The sequence below is a fragment of the Oryctolagus cuniculus genome, chromosome 8 (genome assembly GCF_964237555.1).
Source record: "Oryctolagus cuniculus chromosome 8, mOryCun1.1, whole genome shotgun sequence".
NCBI lineage: Eukaryota > Metazoa > Chordata > Mammalia > Lagomorpha > Leporidae > Oryctolagus > Oryctolagus cuniculus.
The window spans coordinates 9,970,874-9,991,863 of record NC_091439.1 but is presented as its reverse complement, the minus strand read 5'-3'; the positions used below and the strand labels follow the sequence as shown (position 1 = coordinate 9,991,863).

Sequence of the window (20,990 nt, the reverse complement as noted above, 5' to 3'; positions counted from 1 at the left end):
GAAGCGTGTGGTGGAAGTACTTAACACCACTCAGCTGTGCTTGTGAAAATGGCGCGCGTTGTGTTACGTAAATCCTACTGCAAGAGGGAAAGGAGGAGGAGGCAAGAGCTATACAGAGCTGACCCAGGGAAGGAATCCTTGAAGGCCAGGATAAACAGACACAAAAAAAGGAACAGTGATAATCTAGGCTCTAACTGAGGATGCATTCAAAACTGGAGACACACAAGGAGAAATCACTTACGTGAAAATGGAATTAAAAGATAACTTTACTTGGGTTTGAAAATTTTTCCTAATGCACACTTCCCAAGAACTTTTTTGCAAACCTTTTGTGTAACATGGTGCTTACTGAAGCTTAAAAAGAAAAGCCTACTAAGGGAAGACAGGCAAGATCTGGGTTCACTGGAGTCACTCCCCTAAAAGGAAGCAGGATTCGGTTCTAGGAGCTGTGGAAAAACACACTTTTGAACCCTCCCGTGGTAAGGGGAGCACGACCCTCCACAACCAAGGCAGCTATCACCAGGGCTCCCTAACTCTGGAGGGCTTCCAAGGGAGCCCAGGCAGAAGAGCAAGAACACTCAGAACACTGTTAGGCAGACACGTATTCTACAGCTCACGCCCTCAGGAAAGACGTCTGAGAAATTTCTAGAATCAGGACTCGGTCAAGAGCAAGCACGGCAGAGACAGGGCCCAACAGACCGAGCCCAGGCCTGACAGGGAAGGAGCTCCTGGTAAGATCACCCAGTGCAGGGAGGGGCAAAAAAGATCTTCCTGAACAATAGATGCGATTTGTTCTCTATGTGGAAGAACTCACAAACAGAAAAAAAAGAAAAAAAGAAAAAAAGAAAAAAAAAAAAAGAGAGAAACATCTGGAGAGGGGAAAATATCTAGAGTAAGAAGAAAAGGGGTAAAGAGAGCCCAGCACCAAGACACCAACACAGGAAGCCAGAAACTCGACCGAGCCTTCCTAAAAGAAGGGACAGTGGGTGACAGGCGGCTCCCGGAGGCACCTGCAGGATAAGGGCCCCCTCAAAACCCAAGAAAGACAGTGAAGTGGCACAGGGTCAAGCAGTGTCGCCCCAAGACCTCTAAGGACACAGCGGCTCCCTCCAGAAGTCTGCGGAGAACGAGGCTCCGATGGAGCAGTGGCACCCACAGGAAAGGCTCCTGGGGCTGCCAGTCCCCAGTACGAAGCAGCGGAAGCCACCCTGTGCGTAGACCCCAGCATCTCTGCCTAGAGACCTGGCACACGACACCTGTCCCTCACTAGAACCCAGACACCCTTCAGCACGGGAGCACCAGAAACCAGGGCTGCAGGAGGAACCCACGCCGGTGGAAGGCAGGACAGGGGCTCCTACCGCCCCTGCACTGCCATACGCTGGGGAGGGCCAGCGGGTCTCAGCACCACCTCGTGAGAAGTGGCAGGCATGGCAGTGCAGCGTGCAAAGGCCTTGAACTCTACACAACTGGCACAAACTGAAGCTGAGACCGGCAGTGTTCTCTCCCCATCCTCCCTCCCTCTGCTTGACAAACAGGAGGGGACTTACAAACATTCATGGCAAGAAGGCAATTACAAGCTAAGTTAAAGGGCCGGCAGGTGGCCCAGCCATGGAGGACGCTGGTTAAGGCACCGGCATTCCCTATCAGAGTGCCTGAGTGTGAGTCCCACCTCCAGCTCCACTCCAGCTTCCTGCTAACGCAGACTCTGGAAGGCAGCAGTGTGGGCTCAAGGGACCGGGCCCCTGTCAGCCACATGGAAGACCTGGATTAAGTTTCTAGCTGCTGGCTTCAGCCCAGTCCAGGCTGTTGCAGGCATCTGGGGAGTGAACCAGCAGACGGGGAGTACTCACTCACCCCCTCATCCTCCCCCCACCCCGCTTTTCAAATAAGTACGTATTTCTTTTTTGAAAGATAGGACTGTGTTGTCATAGGAAAATTCTGAAACCCTTATACAATAAAACACACATTCTCCACTAACTTTCTGAAGGCCCTCACATGTATAGATGTCATAATTTTTGGGTTTTTTTTTTTTTGTACAAACTTTTTTAATTCCATTTTCCAGGCCCTCTTTGCAGTCCCGTGTATGACATAATAATGATTTTGCCAGGGCTGGCACCGTGGTACAGGTTAATCCTCCGCCTGCGGCACTGGCATCCCACATGGGCGCTGGTTCGAGTCCCGGCTGCTCCACTTCCAATCCAGCTCTCTGCTGTGGCCTGGGATAGCAGTAGAAGATGGCCCAAGTGCTTGGGCCCCTGCACCCAGGTGGGAGACCAGGAAGAAGCTCCTGGCTCTTGGCTTTGGATCAGCGCAGCTCCGGCCACTGTGGTCATTTGGGAAGTGAACCAATGGAAGGAAGACCTTTCTCTTTGTCTATCCCTCTCTCTGTAACTCTATTTCTTAAATAAATAATCTTTAAAATAATAATAATGATTTTGTGATTTTGCTTAGAATCAGTGCCTGGAGGGCCAGGATGAGAAGAGGCAAATTTCACACACATGAGGTTCATAATCTGGGATTCTTGCAGGTCTTATTAAGATTATAGACTCAGGGCCAGCACTGTGCCATAGTAGCTTAAGCCTCTGCCTGTGGTGCGGGCATCCCACATGAGCACTGGTTTGAGTCTGATCCAGCTCCTGCTAATGGCCTGGGAAAGCAGTGGAGGATGGCCCAAGTGCTCGGAGGCCAGGAAGAAGCTGCCACCCACATAGGAGACCCAGAAGCAGCTCCTGACTCCTAGCTTCGGATAGGATCAGCTCAGCTCCGGCCATCGCGGCCATTTGGGGAGTGAACCAGCAGATGGAAGATCTTTCTCTTTCTGTAACTCTGCCTCTCAAATAAATAAATATAAAAAAGTTATAGACTTAAGTGAGCTCCAGAGACTGGCTATTAAATTACGTAACCTCTGAAACTCCGGGGAAGCCACACGCACTCTACTGAGAGTGAGCCCAGGCTGGGCTGTGGACGGCCTCCCAGCTGCACACAGCCATGAAGAACCTCTCTGGCTAACAGAAAGAAAGGAAACACATACACACACACACACACACACACACACGGCAGGACCTCAAATTCTAGGAACACTAACTCACAGGCCAAGATAATCTGATATGGGACTTGAACTTTCAAGTCTTACCAGGAGGCGGAATCTGAATTTTAAATTTCTCCCTTAGAGTTTCACAAGAGGAAATGATGTTCAAAAACTATGTTTTTAAGCTGGTGAACACATTTTAGCCGTGTGCCAGGTACCAGAGCTCTAAGCTCCTTACATGAATAACTGGATCCAATAACCACAGCAACCCTATCCAGGAGGATCATTGCTGTCTAGCTTTCAGACAGACACACAGGGGTTAAGACTAATCGGTCTCATTTTGGAATTCAACTTGTTCAGTACCACTATGCACCTATAGGGGGCACACTCATAATGGCAATATCTCTAAGGATATAAAGGAGCCAAAGGTAGTAGTGGGACTTGAACCCAGGTACTTCAAAGGTGTCCTAACCTAGGCTGGTGCTGTGGCATAGCTGGTTAAGCCTTCGCCTACAGCACTAGCATTCTGTATGGGCGCTGGTTCAATTCCTGGCTGCTCCACTTCTGATCCAGCTCCATGCTAATGTGCCTGGGAAAGCACAAGATGGCCCAAATACTTGGTACTGGGCAACCACGTGGGAGACCCGATAGAAGCTCCTGGCTCCTGGCTTCTATTTGGCTCAGCTCCAGCTGCTGCAGCCATTTGGGGAGTGAACCAGCAGATGGAAGATCTCTCTCTCTGTAACTCTGCCTTTCGAATAAAATAAACTTTTTTAAAGATTTATTTATTTGAGAGTCAGAGTCAGACAGAGAGGGAGAGACGAGAGAAAGGTCTTCCAGCTGCTGGTTCACTCCCCAAATGGCCGCGATGGCTGGAGCTGGGCTAATCTGAAGCCAGGAGCTCCTTCTGGGTCTCTCATGTGGGTGTAGGGGGCCCAAGGACTTGGGACATCTTCCACTGCTTTCCCAGGCCACAGCAGAGAGCTGGATCAGAAGAGGAACAGCCAGGACTTGAACCGGTGCCCACATGGGATGCCAATGCTGCAGGTAGAGGCTCAGCCTACTATGCCACAGCATCAGCCCCCAAATAAATCAATCTTTAAAAAAAAAAAAAATGTCCTAACTAGGGTCATCATTGCCAGTCTAAACACCCAGCCCCTGGCTTGCATGTTGTTCTTTTGCTTATTTATTAAAGGCTGAAAGAGAGATCCTCCATCTGCTGGTTCATTCCCCCAGATGCCTCCAACAGCCAGGGTTGGGCCAGGCTAAAACCGGAGTCCAGCACTCAACCAGGGTCTCCCACATGGGTGGCAGGGACCCAAGCACCTGCTGCCTCCCAGGGTGTGAATCAGCAGGAAGACTGAATTGGAGGTGGAGCCAGGCCTTGAACCCAGGCACTCCCACATGGATGCAGGGGTCCCAAGCAGCACCTTAACAGCTACACCAAAGGCCCACTTGACTCAGATTTTTTCACGGGAGTGCCCTGCCGCTGCTACTGGATCCAACTACAAACGTTCTGATGAACTGTACTGCACCTCAGAGATGAAGGAATTCCAGATGAGGAAGTGAATTTTCCATCTTGGGTCTAGTGTGGCCTTGGAGCAGCTGATCAGTGAATGCAATCCATTTCTGAGCTTCCTAAGAACAAACCCAACAGCGATCCAAGGGAGATCAGCAGAGACACTGGAGGAGAGCCTGGCTCTGGGGGACCAGTGACAGGTGCAGGAGATATGTGAATTCCTCCTCGGGCTTCAGTGTGGGGTCAAGAGCACAAGGCCCAGGCAACAGCAGTAGGAGAGGATTCTTCTCCCCTAAGCCTCTTGTTCCTTTACCCCCAAGCCTTCCCTCCCCACCCAGAGGTGGGGGTGGGCAACAGACAGGACCCTGGGCCCCCGGAAGGGGTGGGAAGGGGCATATGTTTTTCAGATTGAAACTTCCCTTCCATCAAGTCCCAAGGTCTTTCATCAGCTACCGTGTGGGCTGCCACCCCTCCGCTGATACAGGGAAACGCGGCTGTGTGGGACAAGAAAGTCATGTGTGGGTCTCTAACTCCTGCTTCTTACACCTTCGTGAGTTCAGAACCCGGTCGGAAAGACAGGTGTTAATTACCGGGCATCTTTGAGTCCTCAAACAAAACTTTCTGGACTATTCTCATTGGAGAGTATTTCGAAAAGTTCATGGAAAACAAGACTGAATGTTCAATTTGGTGGGGAAAAAAAAAAAATCTTTGACATCTACGCACGGTTGTTTGATAATATGCATCTTTCATGATCTTCCCTCAAATATGTGGAACAGAATTTTTTTTCTGCATCAAAATCAACTTATAATTCCATTTTCCATGAACTTTTTGAAGCACCCACATATAATGAAAATGTGTCAAAGACGACAATGGAAGCTTTATGACTCCTACTTTTGCTGTCGCTCTTTAAAGTTCATTTACTCACCTATCAATCAGTTATTTACTACGTGTTACACTGCGAGGACCCTGCGCTAGGTGATAAGAAAGCAAACAGGGAAAATTCCTGCTCGTCCAGAGTTTATAATGCAGTCGAAGGAAGCAGGAACAGTGCAGTTAGTGCACGCGGCACCCTCCCCTCTTCCCACTCCACTCAATCACTCTCACTTGAGGCTCTAATGGAAACAAGCAAAATTATTAAAAATTTAAGCATTTCCTTAAAAAAAAAAAAAAAAAAAACCCTGTATCAGAATAGGAGGAAATTGAGTAGCAGTATCCATGTACCTAGCATTCAGTCATAATTTTCCAGGGTTTGACAGCCTTCACTTTTATTAAAAAGCATCAAGCATGCACAGAAATATTACTAAATAGGGGCCGGCGCTGTAGCGCAGCAGGTTAAAGCCTTGCCCTGAAGCGCCGGCATCCCATATGGGCGCTGGTTCTAGTCCCGGCTGCTCCTCTTCCAATCTGGCTCTCTGCTGTGGCCTGGGAAAGAAATAGAAGATGGCCCAAGTCCTTGGGCCCCTGCACCCATATGGGAAGGCCCGGAGGAAGCTCCTGGCTCCTGGCTTTGGATTGGCACAGCTCCAGCCTTTGCAGACATCTGGGGAGTGAACCAGCAGGTGGAAGACCTCTGTCTCTGCCTATCTCTGTAATTTATCTTTCAAATAAATAAAATAAATCTTAAAAAACAACAACAACAACAACCAAGTGTGTTTGCTGAACACCATGTAAGGAAAAAAAAGAAATATTACTAACTATGCACTAATTACTCATGTATCGGTAGGAAGTCTCCACGGCCATCACACTGAAAATTCTGTTTATTCCATTTATTGATGACGTGAGACAATCAGGAAGGCAGGACAGCGACAGAGGCCCTGACTCCCCTCCCCCTTTCGTTTTCTATCTCCAAATCAGACACTTGGCGACTTCCTTGACAGGGAGAGAAAGTGCCCCGTCCCCTTCCCCTCCGACAAACTGTGACTACAGGAGCCTTCCCTGTCCTCCTCCCTACCCTGGTGGCACAGGGGCCTCCCACACCGCGGCTCTTAGCTGGCAGGGATCAGCACTTAAGAAGGCAAATAAGTAGCAGGGAACAACACAGCACTCACTCCCCCCTCCCAAAACCTGGCAGGCTCCAGGCTCCAGCAAACCTGGGACCACTGCCCTGCCCGACACCTGTTCCTGGCAGGCGTGCACACGGCTTTAACATCACCTCCAAAAGCGAAGACTGGGCCAATTTTAAAAGGGTAGGAACTTCTGGTCTGACAAGTATTGGATATCACACAGACTGTCCGGAGATAATCTCTCCTTTACACAACCGGGCAACGTGACACTGGAGCGGGGAGAGGCGCTCAGGACAGGTTCTGGAGGGGGACAACAAAATACCAACGACAGTGGCCTTTGCCGGATGTGACTCTGGTCTTGGGGGCTACCTCTGATTTTTCACTCCTTTAGGTGCTCCCTATTTTCTTATAATCTCACTGTAATTTCTTATAATCATAGAGTATCCTAAAGAGGTAATCTCTCTTGAGATAATGACACCAAGTTCACACACACACATACCCCTTCCCTTCGCGGAACTCTGTCCTGGATTTTTCCTCTTAACATTCAAACCACTTGGTGCTTCCTGCATGGCTGTAGCGTCCCATTTTTTAGCAATAGCATTACTTACAAGGATTCCAACGAAAATAGTTTAAGTTCTTTTAAATGCCATACAGGCAGTGACCCTACACTCAGAGTCTGAGACGATGACAATTTCAAACATTCTGTTTTGCCCACAGAAATCACCACGACACACCCGAAATCCTAGCAGCTTAGGAAATGCTAGAACACAAAACATCTACCCATGGCAGAGCCACACTTACAGAGCACACCAGCTCACCCTTGCTTGTCAAACGTCTCCGTGCAGCTGCCAAGAGCACAAAAGAACTACTTAACACCCCTTTATAACCGCACACCCAAATGTATCCGAGCCCTTCCCTCATGTCGGGACGTTAAGCTGTTTCTACTTTCCCATCCATGCAAAACGCCTGCAAGGAACCTTTCATTTGCATTTGCCTTCCCTGGATCATAAATTACTAAATCAACAGATACCAATACCGTTGTGACATTGGCTGTGCTTGGGGGGGGGGGGGGGTGGAATTTAAAGTATACCGAGCTGCTACTTTGAACCCCGGCTCTAAGTGCATTCTACAACATCTATAATAAGAGTTATGCCACCTGGCCCGCGAGTCAATCTGCTGAGGACACGGTGGAAAGGTGAGGCCTGCACATCTCAGACGTCACGGCTGCCTCCCGGGCTATTTGGGGACCTCAACTCAATATCCCCACTGACTCACCCGTCTATTAAAAACACTGGGGGCCCTTGATGTACTCAGCACCACGTTGGAACTGAGGCTGGAACATGGAGAAAGCAGCAGGCCAGGGGACCCCGAGGAGGGACAGCCAGCACTGGGGCAGGGCTGTGGGCCGAGCACCCCAGGACCAGGGCGCAGGGAGCTGGGGAGGTTCCGAAAGGGCTGAGACCTGAACCGGGTTTTCAGGGGTGAACTCAGGAGGATAATTAAGGTGGGATGAAAGTTCACGAGGGTGAGATAGCTTGAAAAGGGAGAGGGTGTGCTCTGGGGAGCGATGGGAAGTTTGTGGGAAGAGAGGGGTAGACCCCCAAGACTGGAGACAGAAGCTGGACCCATGTCATGAAGGACCTGTTGCGTCAAGCAGAGGAGCTGGTACCTTATCCTGTAAGCAGGCCCAGCGGCTAATCCAGGGGCCAGGGAAGCAATGACCAGGTTTGTCTGGGAAGACAACCCCAGCAGCAGGTGGAGAGAGAATGGTAGAATAACCCAGACGACCACAGACGAGAGTGCGACGAGAGAGAAGGGACCTCAGGTTCCCGTGCAGAGCCACCAGACCAGAGACTCCTCTCCTTGCTGGAATTCTCACTCCATGAAGGTTCAAACAGAATGCGTGAAAAAGGAAAAAGCCGTCTTCACTCCTCATGTTTCCCTACTGTCTCGGTCCATCCCAGCTGCCGTACAAAATACCATAAACCGGGTCACTGGGAAACAGCGGAACTTCATTGCTCACGTGTCCCAGGTGAACAGGTGACACCTTCCCTGTGTGCTCAGCTGGTGCGTCCTGCTTGAGAGTCTTCCTGGCTCAGAATGGTCTGTTTATCCCCAGACGTGCAGTAACTGAAACGTCCCACCATTTGTGGCCAACACACACTAGCGGACAGCCTGCAAAGCACCAGGCAGAGCACAAAGCAAAGACCCCAGGGGCTGCGGAGCCAAGACTCAAGTGGCGACCTCCTGGCAAGCAACGCACAGCTCCAAGCACCCAGGTCCCGGGCACGTTCCTCGGGCTCCAGCGGCCGACCGTCCTGCTTCCCGAGCAGACCTCGTTCAGCTTCCTCGCATCTCAGCGACGGTGGACAGAACTGCAAGGGGCATTTCAAGTCGCACACGTCCGCTCTGTTTCCGATTTCACTTCTCCTGGTGGAATTGCGCTGGGTTTGCAGCGCCGAAACATCTGAGACCTCCCGTGACAGCTCCAATTCCTTTGAGGTTTGAAAGAGATGGCTTCTGCCGCTGGAAAGTGTGTTCTTAAATGTACCACATCAAGCGTGCGTATCTTCTGATCCGCGCTCACAGTCGCATGAAATATTCCTGCTGCTTCTCCCCTTCGAACCAGCGACTCACAGATGCAAGGCTCAGGCAGCACCCGAATATTCTGGATGGAGCCTTTGCCTTCTTAGACTATTCACGTCCAGGGATCCCCGGGGATGTGTAAGCCAGCTGATTCATTTGTTTTTCATATTTACTTATCTTCATCTATTTGAAAGGATGACAGACACAGAGACAGAGAAGGAGATCTTGCATCTACTGGTTCACTCCCCAGATGCCAACAGCCAGAGCTGGGCCAGGCTGAAGCCAGGAGACCAGACCTCATTCTGAGTCTCCCACGCGGGGCACAGACAGGGTCTCCAGCACGGCGGCCTTCGTCTGCTGTCTCCCAGGGTACATCAGGAAGACCCTGCATCACAAGTAGGGCTGGACCGCAGGCACCCCCACGCAGGACGTGGACATCCCAAGCAGTAGGTGACCACTCTGCAACGTAACACCAGCCCCTAAGACACACAACTCCTAAAATACTTGACCTGTTAGGGGGAAATCCAGCTCCGCCCAATCCAAAGGTCAGGCCAACCTGGACACAGGATCAGCCTACACACATTTCACTCACTCAAACAAACGAAAAACTGAAAGTACGTGGCTCTGTTGTCTCAGTGAAGAGACTTTTAGATGACTACTAGGATCTCAGTCTGTTCCCTTTCCCATAACGATTCCATTGCACAAATAAAACAATTTAATTTCTTTTTATTCCTGCACAATATAAAGTTATCTCTCTTCACATGGAACTGAGAAGACACATTAGAGAAAAGCTGATGACGTTCTTACTTTTCTTATTCTTCTCTGTGGGACGTGCGTCCCAGCACCACCCTGGGGAAGAGGCAACCTCGCCCCCGGTACCTGTCCCACGGCCCGGCTCTTCCACAGCGGGATCTCAACCACAGGCAGAAAGTAAAAACAATCAGCCGGAAAATCAAAATAAAGACATTCCCTGCCAAGGAAGGAAGTCCTCCGACTTACACTCACTTAGCGAAAACAGAGAACACACAGGAGCTACGTCCTGAAATTCAGGCAAAATGGAATTCACACCTAAGCTGATTTCGGTGCCAGGAAAATGTTTAAATCCGTGTATTCCAGGGGTTTTCAGAAGGTTCACAGAAAATGCTTCTTAGGAAAAAACTATGCATAGCTTTCCAATTGTTTTTGCACAGAAATAAATTTATCTTTTAGTTCAATTTTCCATTAACTTTTTTAAAATTAAATTTTTTTCCTAGAAGCTTTTTGTTTAAGGCATACAAATTTTTTGTTGTTGTTGTTGTTTTGTTTTTGTTTTTGTTTTGCCTCTGATCTGCTCTGAAGGCAGGGCTTGTGCTGGGCCATGTGGAATAATTTTAGAATGTTCTAAAAGCCAGAGTGAGGGGAGCTAAGGCTGACCACAACTGGAGGAGTGGTTGTCAGTGGAAGCCCAAGAAGGCACCAGCTTGGTGTCTCTGACCGTGACATACGGACTGTTCCCTCCTTGACAGATTCTGTTGCCTTCTTTTTTTTTTTCTTTTTTTCACAGGCAGAGTTAAGACAGTGAGAGAGAGACAGACAGAGAGACAGAAGGAGAGAAAGGTCTTCCCTTTACCGTTGGTTCACCCTCCAACCTTCTGGCTCCAATGGCTGCTGCAGCCGGCGCGCTGTGGCCAGCACCCCACACTGATCCGAAGCCAGGAGCAGATGCTTCCTCCTGGTCTCCCATGCGGGTGCAGGGCCCAAGCACTTGAGCCATCCTCCACTGCCCTCCCGGGCCACAGCAGAGAGCTGGACTGGAAGAGGAACAACTGGGACAAAATCTGGCACCCCAACCGGGACTAGAACCCGGTGTGCCGGCGCCGCAGGCGGAGGATTAGCCTAGTGAGCCACGGCGCCGGCCTAAGGTACACAAATTTCATTCATTTCAAATCTACAAATTTAGGATCTTCCTACCTTCATTCCTTCACTCCCACCCTTCTTCCTCTTCGCTCTCCTATTCTCATTCTGGTTTTTTACCAAGATTTATTTTCAATTAACTTTATACACATAACTATACATAATAAAGATTATTTATTTGAAAGTCAGAGTTATACAGAGACAGGAAAGGCAGAGAGAGAGAGAACAAGCATGCGCGCGCACACGAGCACTTCCATCTGCTGGTTCACTCCCCAGTTGGCCACAAGGGCCAGAGCTTAGCCAATCTGAAGCCAAGAGCCAGGAGCTTCCTCCAGTCTCCCACTTGGGTGCAGGACCCAAAGACTTGGGCCATCTTCTACTGCTTTCCCAGGCCATAGCAGAGAGCTGGATCGGAAGAGGAGCAGCCGGGACTTGAACCGGTGCTCATATGGGATGCTGGCGCTGCAGGCAGGGGCTTTACCTGCTACACCACAGTGCCAGCCAAGATTATACTTTTAAAAGTACCCTTGTACATACAGGTATACAGTTCAAATGCAGAAATAATATACCCAGGATTTTCAGGTTGGTTTGTTTGTAAGGTATACCATAATTATTTCTTCAGCTTAAATTTTGTAGATTTTGGTTTTTGTTTTACTTTTAGGTATATTAAGCTTTGAGAAATATTTTACAATTTCTTTTACTAAATCACAGTGAAAATGAAAGAAACTGAAATAATTGTCTTTTAAGTGTTTTCTTAAAAGTTCATATTTTTAAATACTGGTTTCTAACAAAAGATCAACCCCAAATTAGGTTTTATCTACAAACTGTAAAATTTATTCTGTATTAACATATCACAAGAGTGGGGACACTGTGTCGTGTTGACAGCCCCAGCCCTTACAGGAACATTCCAGAAATAAAATTCAGGAGTAGGCATTTAACACAGTAACTAAGGTGCACCCAGCTTCTTGCTAACATGCACCCCGGGAGGCAGCAGTGACGGCTCAAGTACTTGGGTCCCTGCCACCCACTTGGGAGACCTGGACTGAGCTCTAGGTTCATGGCCTCAGCCTGGCCCAGCCCCAGCTGCTGTGGACATCTGTGAAGTGAACCAGTAACTGGAAGGTCTCTGTCCGCCTCTGTATTCAAATAAAATCAAAATAAATGCGTAATTTAAAACATTTTTTAAAAGGTTCAGTAACCATTTTGTGGCTGAAATGATGGAGGGTGGGAGCTATTTTTTTTTTTTTTTTAATTTTTTGCCAGGCAGAGTTAGACAATGAGAGAGAGAGAGAGAGAAAATGAGAGAATTATAGACAGTGAGAAAGAGACAGAGAGAAAGGTTTTCCTTCTGTTGGTTCACTCCCCTAAAGGTTGCTATGGCCGGCACTGCGCCAATCCGAAGTCAGGGGCCAGGTACTTCCTCCTGGTCTCCCATGCAGGTGCAGGGCCCAAGCACTTGGACCATCCTCCACTGCCCTCCCGGGCCACAGCAGAGAGCAGGACTGGAAGAGGAGCAACTGGGACTAGAATCCGGGGTGCCGGCGCCACAGGTGGAGGATTAGCCAAGTGAGTCATGGTGCCGGCCAAGAGATATTTTCAACAGAGGCAACCTTATAAAGTGACTGAACTGCACCCATGGATCCTTATATGAAAAATGAAGCAGATACTCTAAGTAGCTAGCCAGAGTGAAAGATGAGAGGGCTGACAGGATACCGAGAGTATTCAACGGGCAGAGTTATCTTATTAACAAGTGAGACTGGATACCTACGTGGAAAATCATGAATATGGACTCCTACTCACATCACACACTAAAACTTCACATCAAAATAAGTCACAAATCTAACATAAACTATAAAACTAAAACTAAAACTATAAAACTGCTGTGGCATAACGGGTAGAGCTGCCACCTGCAGTGCCAGCATCCCATATGGGTGCCGGTTCAAGACCCGGCTGCCCCGTTCTGATCCAGCTCTCTGCTATGGCTGGGAAAGCAGTGGAGGATGGCCCGAGTCCTTGGGCCCATGTACCCGTGTGGGAAGACCCAGAGGAAACTTCTGGCTCCTGGGTCCAGATCAGCATAGCTCTGGACGTTGTGGTCCATTGGGGAGTGAACCAGTGGATGGAAGACCTCTCTCTCTCCCTCTGTCTCTCTGTCTCTCTCTCTCTCTCTCTGCCTCTCCTTCTCTCTCTGTGTAATTCTAACTTTCAAATAAATAAATAAATCTTTAAAAAGAAAAACTAAATCAACAATACAATCCTTCAAAGAAAATTTGGGAGTCTATCTCCCCAAACCCAGGCCCTTTCCAAAGATACTAAAAACATGTGTGACAAAAGAAAAAAACAGACGAACTGGGTTACACCAAACTGCGAACCTTCTAGGGGTCAAAGCACACCGTCAGGAAAAGGAAGAGACACCTACAGAGTGTGAGAACACATCTGCATACCGTGCACCTGACACAGGTCTCATATTCAGAACTCTTAGCTCTCTGACAATGAAAAGACAAACCCACCCCATTTAAAATGGACAAGGATATACTAAACACAAACACTTCTCCACGAAGACACACAAACGGCCAATGAGCTCATGAAACGATGCTCAATGTCTTTTCTTTTTTTCTTTTTTTGACAGGCAAAGTGGACAGTGAGAGAGAGAGAGAGAGAGACAGAGACAGAGAGAAAGGTCTTCCTTTTTCCAGTTGGTTCACCCTCCAATGGCCACCACGGTTGGCGCGCTGTGGCCAGCACACCGCGCTGATCCGATGGCAGAAGCCAGGTACTTATCCTGGTCTCCCATGGGGTGCAGGGCCCAAGCACTTGGGCCATCCTCCACTGCACTCCCTGGCCACAGCAGAGAGCTGGCCTGGAAGAGGGGCAACCGGGACAGAATCCAGCGCCCCGACCGGGACTAAAACCCGGTGTGCCGACGCCGCAAGGTGGAGGATTAGCCTAGTGAGCCACGGCACCAGCCTGCTGAGGGTCTTTAAATAAATGCCAATCAAACTCACAGGAGATGTGACTTCATGCTCCTCAAGGGACGGTCATCAGAAACAAAAATGGCCGACAACAAGTACCAGGCAAGCCATGGGAGACCTGGAATCCTCACATGCTACTTTTGGTGGGGCTGTAAAACCAGGCAACCAGTTCAGGAAACGTTTCTTCAAACCATTCAGCCCAAGACAACCAGGCGACCCAGCCGAACCACCCCTGCGTGGACACCCAGGATCCAGAGAAAACACGATCCACATAAACTTACACACAGACGTCCACAGCAACATCAGTCACAGCAGCCAAACAACAGGACTCAACCCAAATGTTCTCCAGTTAACAAAACGTGGCGTCTGTCCACATGACAGTATGTACCATTAAAAAGGAAGACATAGATGAAACCTGAAAACAGGCTCGGGGAAAGAAGTCAATCACAAAAACACACACAACTCTTAGTTATATATAATGTCTAAGATAGATAAATCGAGAGACAGGAAAGAGGGGAGGGCCATAGCTGCCAGGGACAGAGACAGTAAAAAATGTTCAAAAATTAGATAGTGGTAATGTTTGCCCAACTCTGTGAACACACTAAAAGCCACCAGATCGGAGGCCAGTGCTGTGACATACAGGGTCAAGCCATCATCTGCACTGTTGGCATCCCATATGGGCACTGGTTCGAATCCCAGCTGCTCCACTTCTGATCCAGCTCCCTGCTAAGGTGCCTGGGAGGGCAACAGAAAATGGTCCAAGTCTCTGGGACCCTGCACCCACGTGGGAGACCTAGATGAAGCTCCTGGTTCCTGGTTTTGGCCTGGCCCAGCCCCAGCCATTGCGGCCATTTAGGGAGAGAAACAGCGGATGGAAGAGCCCTCTCTCTGTATCCCTCTGTGTCTCTGCCTTTCACATAAATAAATTAAAAACAAACAAACAAACAAACCACTGGATTATGCACTTACAAAGATTTAATTATTTATTTGAAAGACAGAGTATATGGAGAGGGAAAAACGGGGATCTTCCATCTGGTGGTTCAAATGGCCAAGACTGGGCCAGGTCAAAGTCAGCAGCCTAGAACTCCATTCCCGCCTCCCCTATGGGTGGCAGAGGCCCAAGTACTGGGGCCAGCTTCAGCTACTTTCCAAGGTACACCAGCAGGGAGCTGGATCAGGAAGTGCAGCAGCTGGGACTCGAACTGACGCTCACATGGAATGCCAGCATCATGGGTAGCAGCTTAGCCCACAAAGCCACAATACCAGCCACAGGACTGTGCACTTTAAATGAGTAGACTCTACACCTTGTGAATTGTACCTCAATACAGCTTTAGAAGATAAATCACACCAGACATTTGGTCTAGCAGTTAGACACCTGTGTTTCAGGGTGGGTGTTTGGCCAAGCAGTGAAGTCACCACAGGAGATACCCGCATTCCATATCAGAGTATCAGGTTCAAGTCCCAGTGCCTCCACTCCTGATTCCAGCTTCCTGCTAATGCACACCCTGGCAGGCAACAGGTAATGGGTCTCTGCCACCCACGTGGAGACCTGTGTTGAGTTCCTTGCTCCTGGTTTCAGCCAGCCACAGCCTCAGCTGGTGCTGAGATTTGGAGAGTGAACTTGCAGTTGGGGGAGTGCTCTCTTCCCGTGTGTGTAAGTGTGTGTGTGTGTGTCCCTCTCCCTCTCTTTCTTCCTCTCCCTGTCACTCTACCTCTCAAATAAATAAAATTTTAGGCCGGCACCACAGCTCACTAGGCTAATCCTCCGGCTTGCGGTGCCGGCACATTGGGTTCTAGTCCCGGTCAGGGCGCCGGATTCTGTCCTGATTGCCCCTCTTCCAGGCCAGCTCTCTGCTGTGGCCAGGGAGGGCAGTGGAGGATGGCCCAAGTGCTTGGGCCCTGCACCCCATGGGAGACCAGAAGAAGCACCTGGCTCCTGCCATCGGATCAGCACAGTGTGCCGGCCACAGCGCACCAGCCACAGCAGCCAATAGAGGGTGAACCAACAGTAAAGGAAGACCTTTCTCTCTTTCTCTCTGTCTCTGTCTCTCTCTCTCTCTCACTGTCCACTCTGCCTGTCAATAAATAAATAAATAAATAATAAATAGCATTTTAAAAATACATTTAAGAAACATTTCAGTACACCCACACTGGTTTTAAGATTTACACCATATCTAAATTTGTAAATTAGAGGAAATCTTAAGTAATCAAATTTTTAAAAATGAAAATAATATTAAAAATCCTTGGGCAGCCATTCACATCCTAGCTGCTCCACTTCCGATACTGTTTCCTACTAATGGCCTGGGAAAGCAGCAGAGGACGACCCAAGTGCCCGGGCCCCTGCCACTCACGTGGGAGACCCAGAAGAAGTTCCTGGCTTCCAGCTCCTGGTTTTGGCCTGGCCTTTGTAGCTATCTGGGGAGTGAACTAACGGATGGAATATCTCCCTCTCTCCCTCACTCTAACTTTGATTTTCAAATAAATAAATAAATATTAAAAAAAAAAAAAAAACTCTAAGAATGACGTGCTCGGTGACAACCTTCTCAGGCAGTACATCATCAGTAAGCTAATTTTATTTGTCTCCCCTCCTGGAATTCTAGACTAAGGCCTACCCACAGCAGAGGCTCCACAAAACTGTCAAATGACTCAAAGTGCTGGCAACTAACATTACTGATTACAAATTCTTAACAGTTTTCTTTATTTACCAATCAGGGAGAAGGGGCAGGTGAGGTTCACAGTATAATGGTTCAAGAGTTTTCCCAATTCTAGGAGTGAGAAGGAACTACAGGTCACCGAGGGGAGAAGGAGCCAACCATACACGCTTTTACTGAGGTGCCCACTGCGCATCTACTAAAACACACTGGCCAGGCCACACTGGCAGGAATAACAGCAAGGAGAGGGAGAAGACCCTGAGACATCCGTGCAGTCAGCGGACCGTGCTGGCGGTGTCTTCCCGACAGCACCCAGCAGGGTTTAACAAGCTCCAGGAAACAACTCCCAGGTCTACGGTACAGAACCTGCTCTCTCCAAACACACCCAGAGGAAACAGAGGGGAATAAAGACAGTTAAGAAACAGCGCCGGGGCCGAAAGAAAACCTGGGAGCATTGCAGATGACAACAACAGGATTCCACCAGCGATGGAATTTCCACACACTGGACTGGGTCGCCATTACAGACGGCAGCGTGCACACAGGTCCTTGGGGAGCGGCAGAGACACCCACGTCCCACGCCGGAGCGCCTGGCTTCGACTCCTGGCCCCAGCTCTGGACTCCAGCTTTCTGCTAATGCAGACCCTGGGATGCAACAGTGACGGCTCAAGTGATATGGGTTTGTGCCTCCCACGTGGGAGACCTGGGTGTGAGTTACAGACCTGGGTGTAAGTTAGAGTCCCTGGCTCACAGGCATTTAGGGAGAGACCCAGGGAACGGGACTGCTCTCTCCCCTGTTTCTCAAATTAAAAAAAAATAAAAAAAAAAACTTTTAAGTTTTTCAAAAGAAGTGTGTGCATTCCACTGACACTTTACCACCCATATTGTGTCTCTTTCTCTCTTCACACACACACAGAAGCATTAGAATTTTTTTTAAAAAAGCAGAGAACAGTAACATCCCCATTCTAAACGTGTAAAAAGCATTGTAGAGACTCTGCAAAAGGTAAAGAAATGGAGAGGGCTCCAACGTTTGCTCACAGCACCCACAGTAAATCCAGTTCAGTGACCTGCGTTTGCGAGAGCTGAATGCTCTGCACCTGCGGAAGCAGGAAGTAGGCATTCGCTGGCTGCCGGGCGGCACCCTCTGGGGAGATTCTGCGAGCGCCGATTCCAGATACCTGCAGGAAGAGACAGAGTTACTCCTCCGTGGGAGTCGTGCGTTTGCTACTAATGCCGAAACACCGCTCCAGAGGGAACCCGTACACAGCACCACGGCCTGCAAGACTCTTTTCATCCACCTCGGTCTACAAAAACCACAAGGCAGGGAAGATGAGGAGGGGGTAGGCAGAGTCGCTGGGGTGGCCCACAGCGCCCCCTGCAGGGCTGGGTGGGAGGTGTGGGCCGTGCGTTTGGAGAACCTGCTGGCTAGTTCTAGCAGACCGCGGAGAGCCTGTTGTGCTAGTTCTAGCAGACCGGTAGGACAGATTTCTTTCTCTGTGCTGGCGCAGAGGCCTGCGCTGGGGTCACAGGTCTGCAGTTTGTACTGAAGACGGGCGGCTCACAGGGGTGAGCGCTGAACTATCTAACGCCACTAGCGGCCTCACCCAAGGCAGCCTGGAAACCTTCATGGCAGATTCACGCTACCTCCCAATTCCATTTCTGCAGGCCGTTTGAAATCCCCCTCCTGTTTTTAAGCCAGGTGGCGAAATTCCCACGTCTCTTTTTCTAAAGCACCCAAACCCCTTTGTGGAGTCAGCAAGCAAACCACGTGGCAGAAAGGGAGAAGACACTTACGTGATAGGAAAGGAGTCCATAGGAGGAGGTATTAATAAATAAGGAGCTCTCGATGCTTCCTTCCTCGGTGGGTAAGAAAATAATCCGGAAGGAAGTTTTCCCCATTGCTGGGATCACCTGAAAGAAAGGGAGCTGATTAGCCACTTGGAAAGGCTCGCTGTGATAAAGCGCCTTTCCCAGACTGGATCCTTCGACTCCTCAGCATTAGGATCCCGGAGAATCCACAGCGGACAATCCGGTAGGTCACGGGCGACACTTGGCAAGACAAGTCCTGTCACTTGCGACTCAGGTCCAGAGTCCTCTCCCCGGTCTCCCACACCCATGTGCTCTAGCACGGTAACACAGACACGTGGCTGTGCCACAGCCGTCAGGGACCGCTGTCTGCACAGGCTGCCACCAGCTAAATACTGGGCTTCCCTGCACAATTCCTTCACCTCAGTATTTTTAAAGCTCATAATTAGTATCAAGCAGGCAGAGCAAGCAAGATAAAAACCCACCAGGAACTGGGATCTTTTTTGTTGTTGTTGTTCAAAGATTTTATTATTTATTTATTTGAAAGTCAGAGCTACAGAGAGAAAGGGAAAGACAAAGATATTCCATAGGCTGGTTCACTCCCCAGATGGCCACAATGGCCAGGAGCCAGGAGCTTCTTCCAGGTCTCCCACGTGGGTGCAGGGGCCCAAGTACTTGGGCCATTTTCTGCTGCTTTTCTCAGGCGTGTTAGCAGGGAGCTGGATCAGAAGTGGTGCAGCTGGGACAGAAATTTGCTCCCACATGAGATGCAGGCAGCAGCTTTACCCACCATGCCACAACACCGGTCCCCAGCAATTAGGATCTTTAAATGTTAAGGGGTCGGCCGGCGCCGCGGCTCACTAGGCTAATCCTCCGCCTTGCGGCGCCGGCACACCGGGTTCTAGTCCCGGTCAGGGCGCCGGATTCTATCCCGGTTGCCCCTCTTCCAGGCCAGCTCTCTGCTGTGGCCAGGGAGTGCAGTGGAGGATGGCCCAAGTGCTTGGGCCCTGCACCCCATGGGAGACCAGGAAAAGCACCTGGCTCCTGGCTCCTGCCATCGGATCAGCACGGTGTGCCGACCGCAGCGCGCCGGCCGCGGCGGCCATTGGAGGGTGAACCAATTGCAAAGGAAGACCTTTCTCTCTGTCTCTCTCTCACACTGTCCACTCTGCCTGTTAAAAAAAAAAAAAATGTTAAGGGGTCGACATTGTGGCACAGAATAGTGAGCCACAGCTTGCAATGCCAGCATCCCTTATGAGTGTCAGTTTGGCTGCCCCATTTCTGATCCAGCTCCCTGCTAATGTGCCTGTAAAGCAGCAGAGGATGACACATGTGCTCGGGCCCCTGCCACCCACGTGGGAGACCCAGAGGAGTTCCTGGCTCCTGGCTTTGGCCTGGTCTAGCCCTGGCCATGGGGCTATTTGGAGAGTGAACCAGCAGATGCAAGATCTCTGTGTATGTTTCCCTGTCTCTCTCTCTAACACTGTCTTCAAGTAAACAAATCTTCTAAAAAAAATAAACATAAATTCATGAATAAAATTAAATACCACTGTCAGAAATCTAAAGCACTAGAAAACTCGGGTATGAGCTCTGCATTATGGAGCAAGCTGGCTTCACTGCCTTTTACTTCTACATTGAGAAAGGGGTCCCAAGTTTCTCTGCAGAGAGGTAGCGTAGTCACGACTGCACACTTGCATTAGGGACGAAACACTTCAGCATTTGTAGCAACTTCAATGAACAAACATGCAAGTTTTCTTTAACCACAATCAAGTCATATCAATATGCGTGTTTTACTACCCCACGCGTGTTGTCTCCCATGCAGACAGTAGGAGTCACCCAAAACTATGAAAACAAGCAAGTGAAAAAAATAAGTGCTGAAGCGAACACAGGGTAAGGCTCAGGTAGCAGGAGAAAGGGGAGGCGGAAGCAGCACGCGGGAGGGGCTGGCGGCCGCCGCAGCGCGGTCTCCAGGGCTCCACACTCACCCTGCAGTGGACAGGAGGCACGTGGAAATGCCGGGCAGCCGTGAACACCGAAGTCACCACGACCTCGCTGTGCCGACTGGGGTTGTAGGCGTGCAGAATCTTCGCTGCGGGAAGTCCCAGGAACCTGGCCGGGTCGGAGAGAACAGGCACACGGTGGGCGGCTCCAGCCGTTACTACACACACACCCCTACAACAGCGAACTCGAGAAGCTCACGGGGAAACTGGAATCCAGAGGCAAGTTCAGGGGCAGGTGTTAAGATGCCTGCATCCCGTATGGGACATAGAACCTGGGTCTGAGTGCTGGTGGCGCTCCCTATTCCAGCTTCTGGCTAATTATACCCTGCAGAGGCAGTGAGTGCCAGCTCAGCTGGTAGGGTCCCTGTCACCCTTGTTGGAGGCCTGGATTGAGTTCCTGGCTTCCTAGCTGTGGTCAGGTGCAGCCCTGGCTATTGCAGCCATCTGGGGAGTGAACCAGTAGATGGAAGCTCTGTCTGTATTTTTCTGTGTCTCTGCCTTTCAAAATAAATAAGACAAACACTTTTCAAATGTTCAC

At 49.7% G+C, this 20,990-nt stretch overlaps 1 protein-coding gene across 9 annotated transcripts in view; it reads right to left on the bottom strand.

The window, feature by feature from the left end:
• Positions 1-20,990, bottom strand: part of TMEM131L (transmembrane 131 like) — a 199,845-nt gene that overhangs the window by 61,535 nt on the left and 117,320 nt on the right. For all 9 annotated transcript variants that reach the window (XM_051819931.2, XM_051819934.2, XM_051819932.2 and 6 more), the window contains 3 exons: positions 20,438-20,561; positions 18,441-18,557; positions 17,714-17,824 (listed from right to left, as the gene is read on the bottom strand). In XM_051819931.2, the coding sequence (XP_051675891.2) occupies positions 17,714-17,824; positions 18,441-18,557; positions 20,438-20,561 (352 nt within the window). The remainder of the gene's footprint in view (positions 1-17,713; positions 17,825-18,440; positions 18,558-20,437; positions 20,562-20,990) is intronic.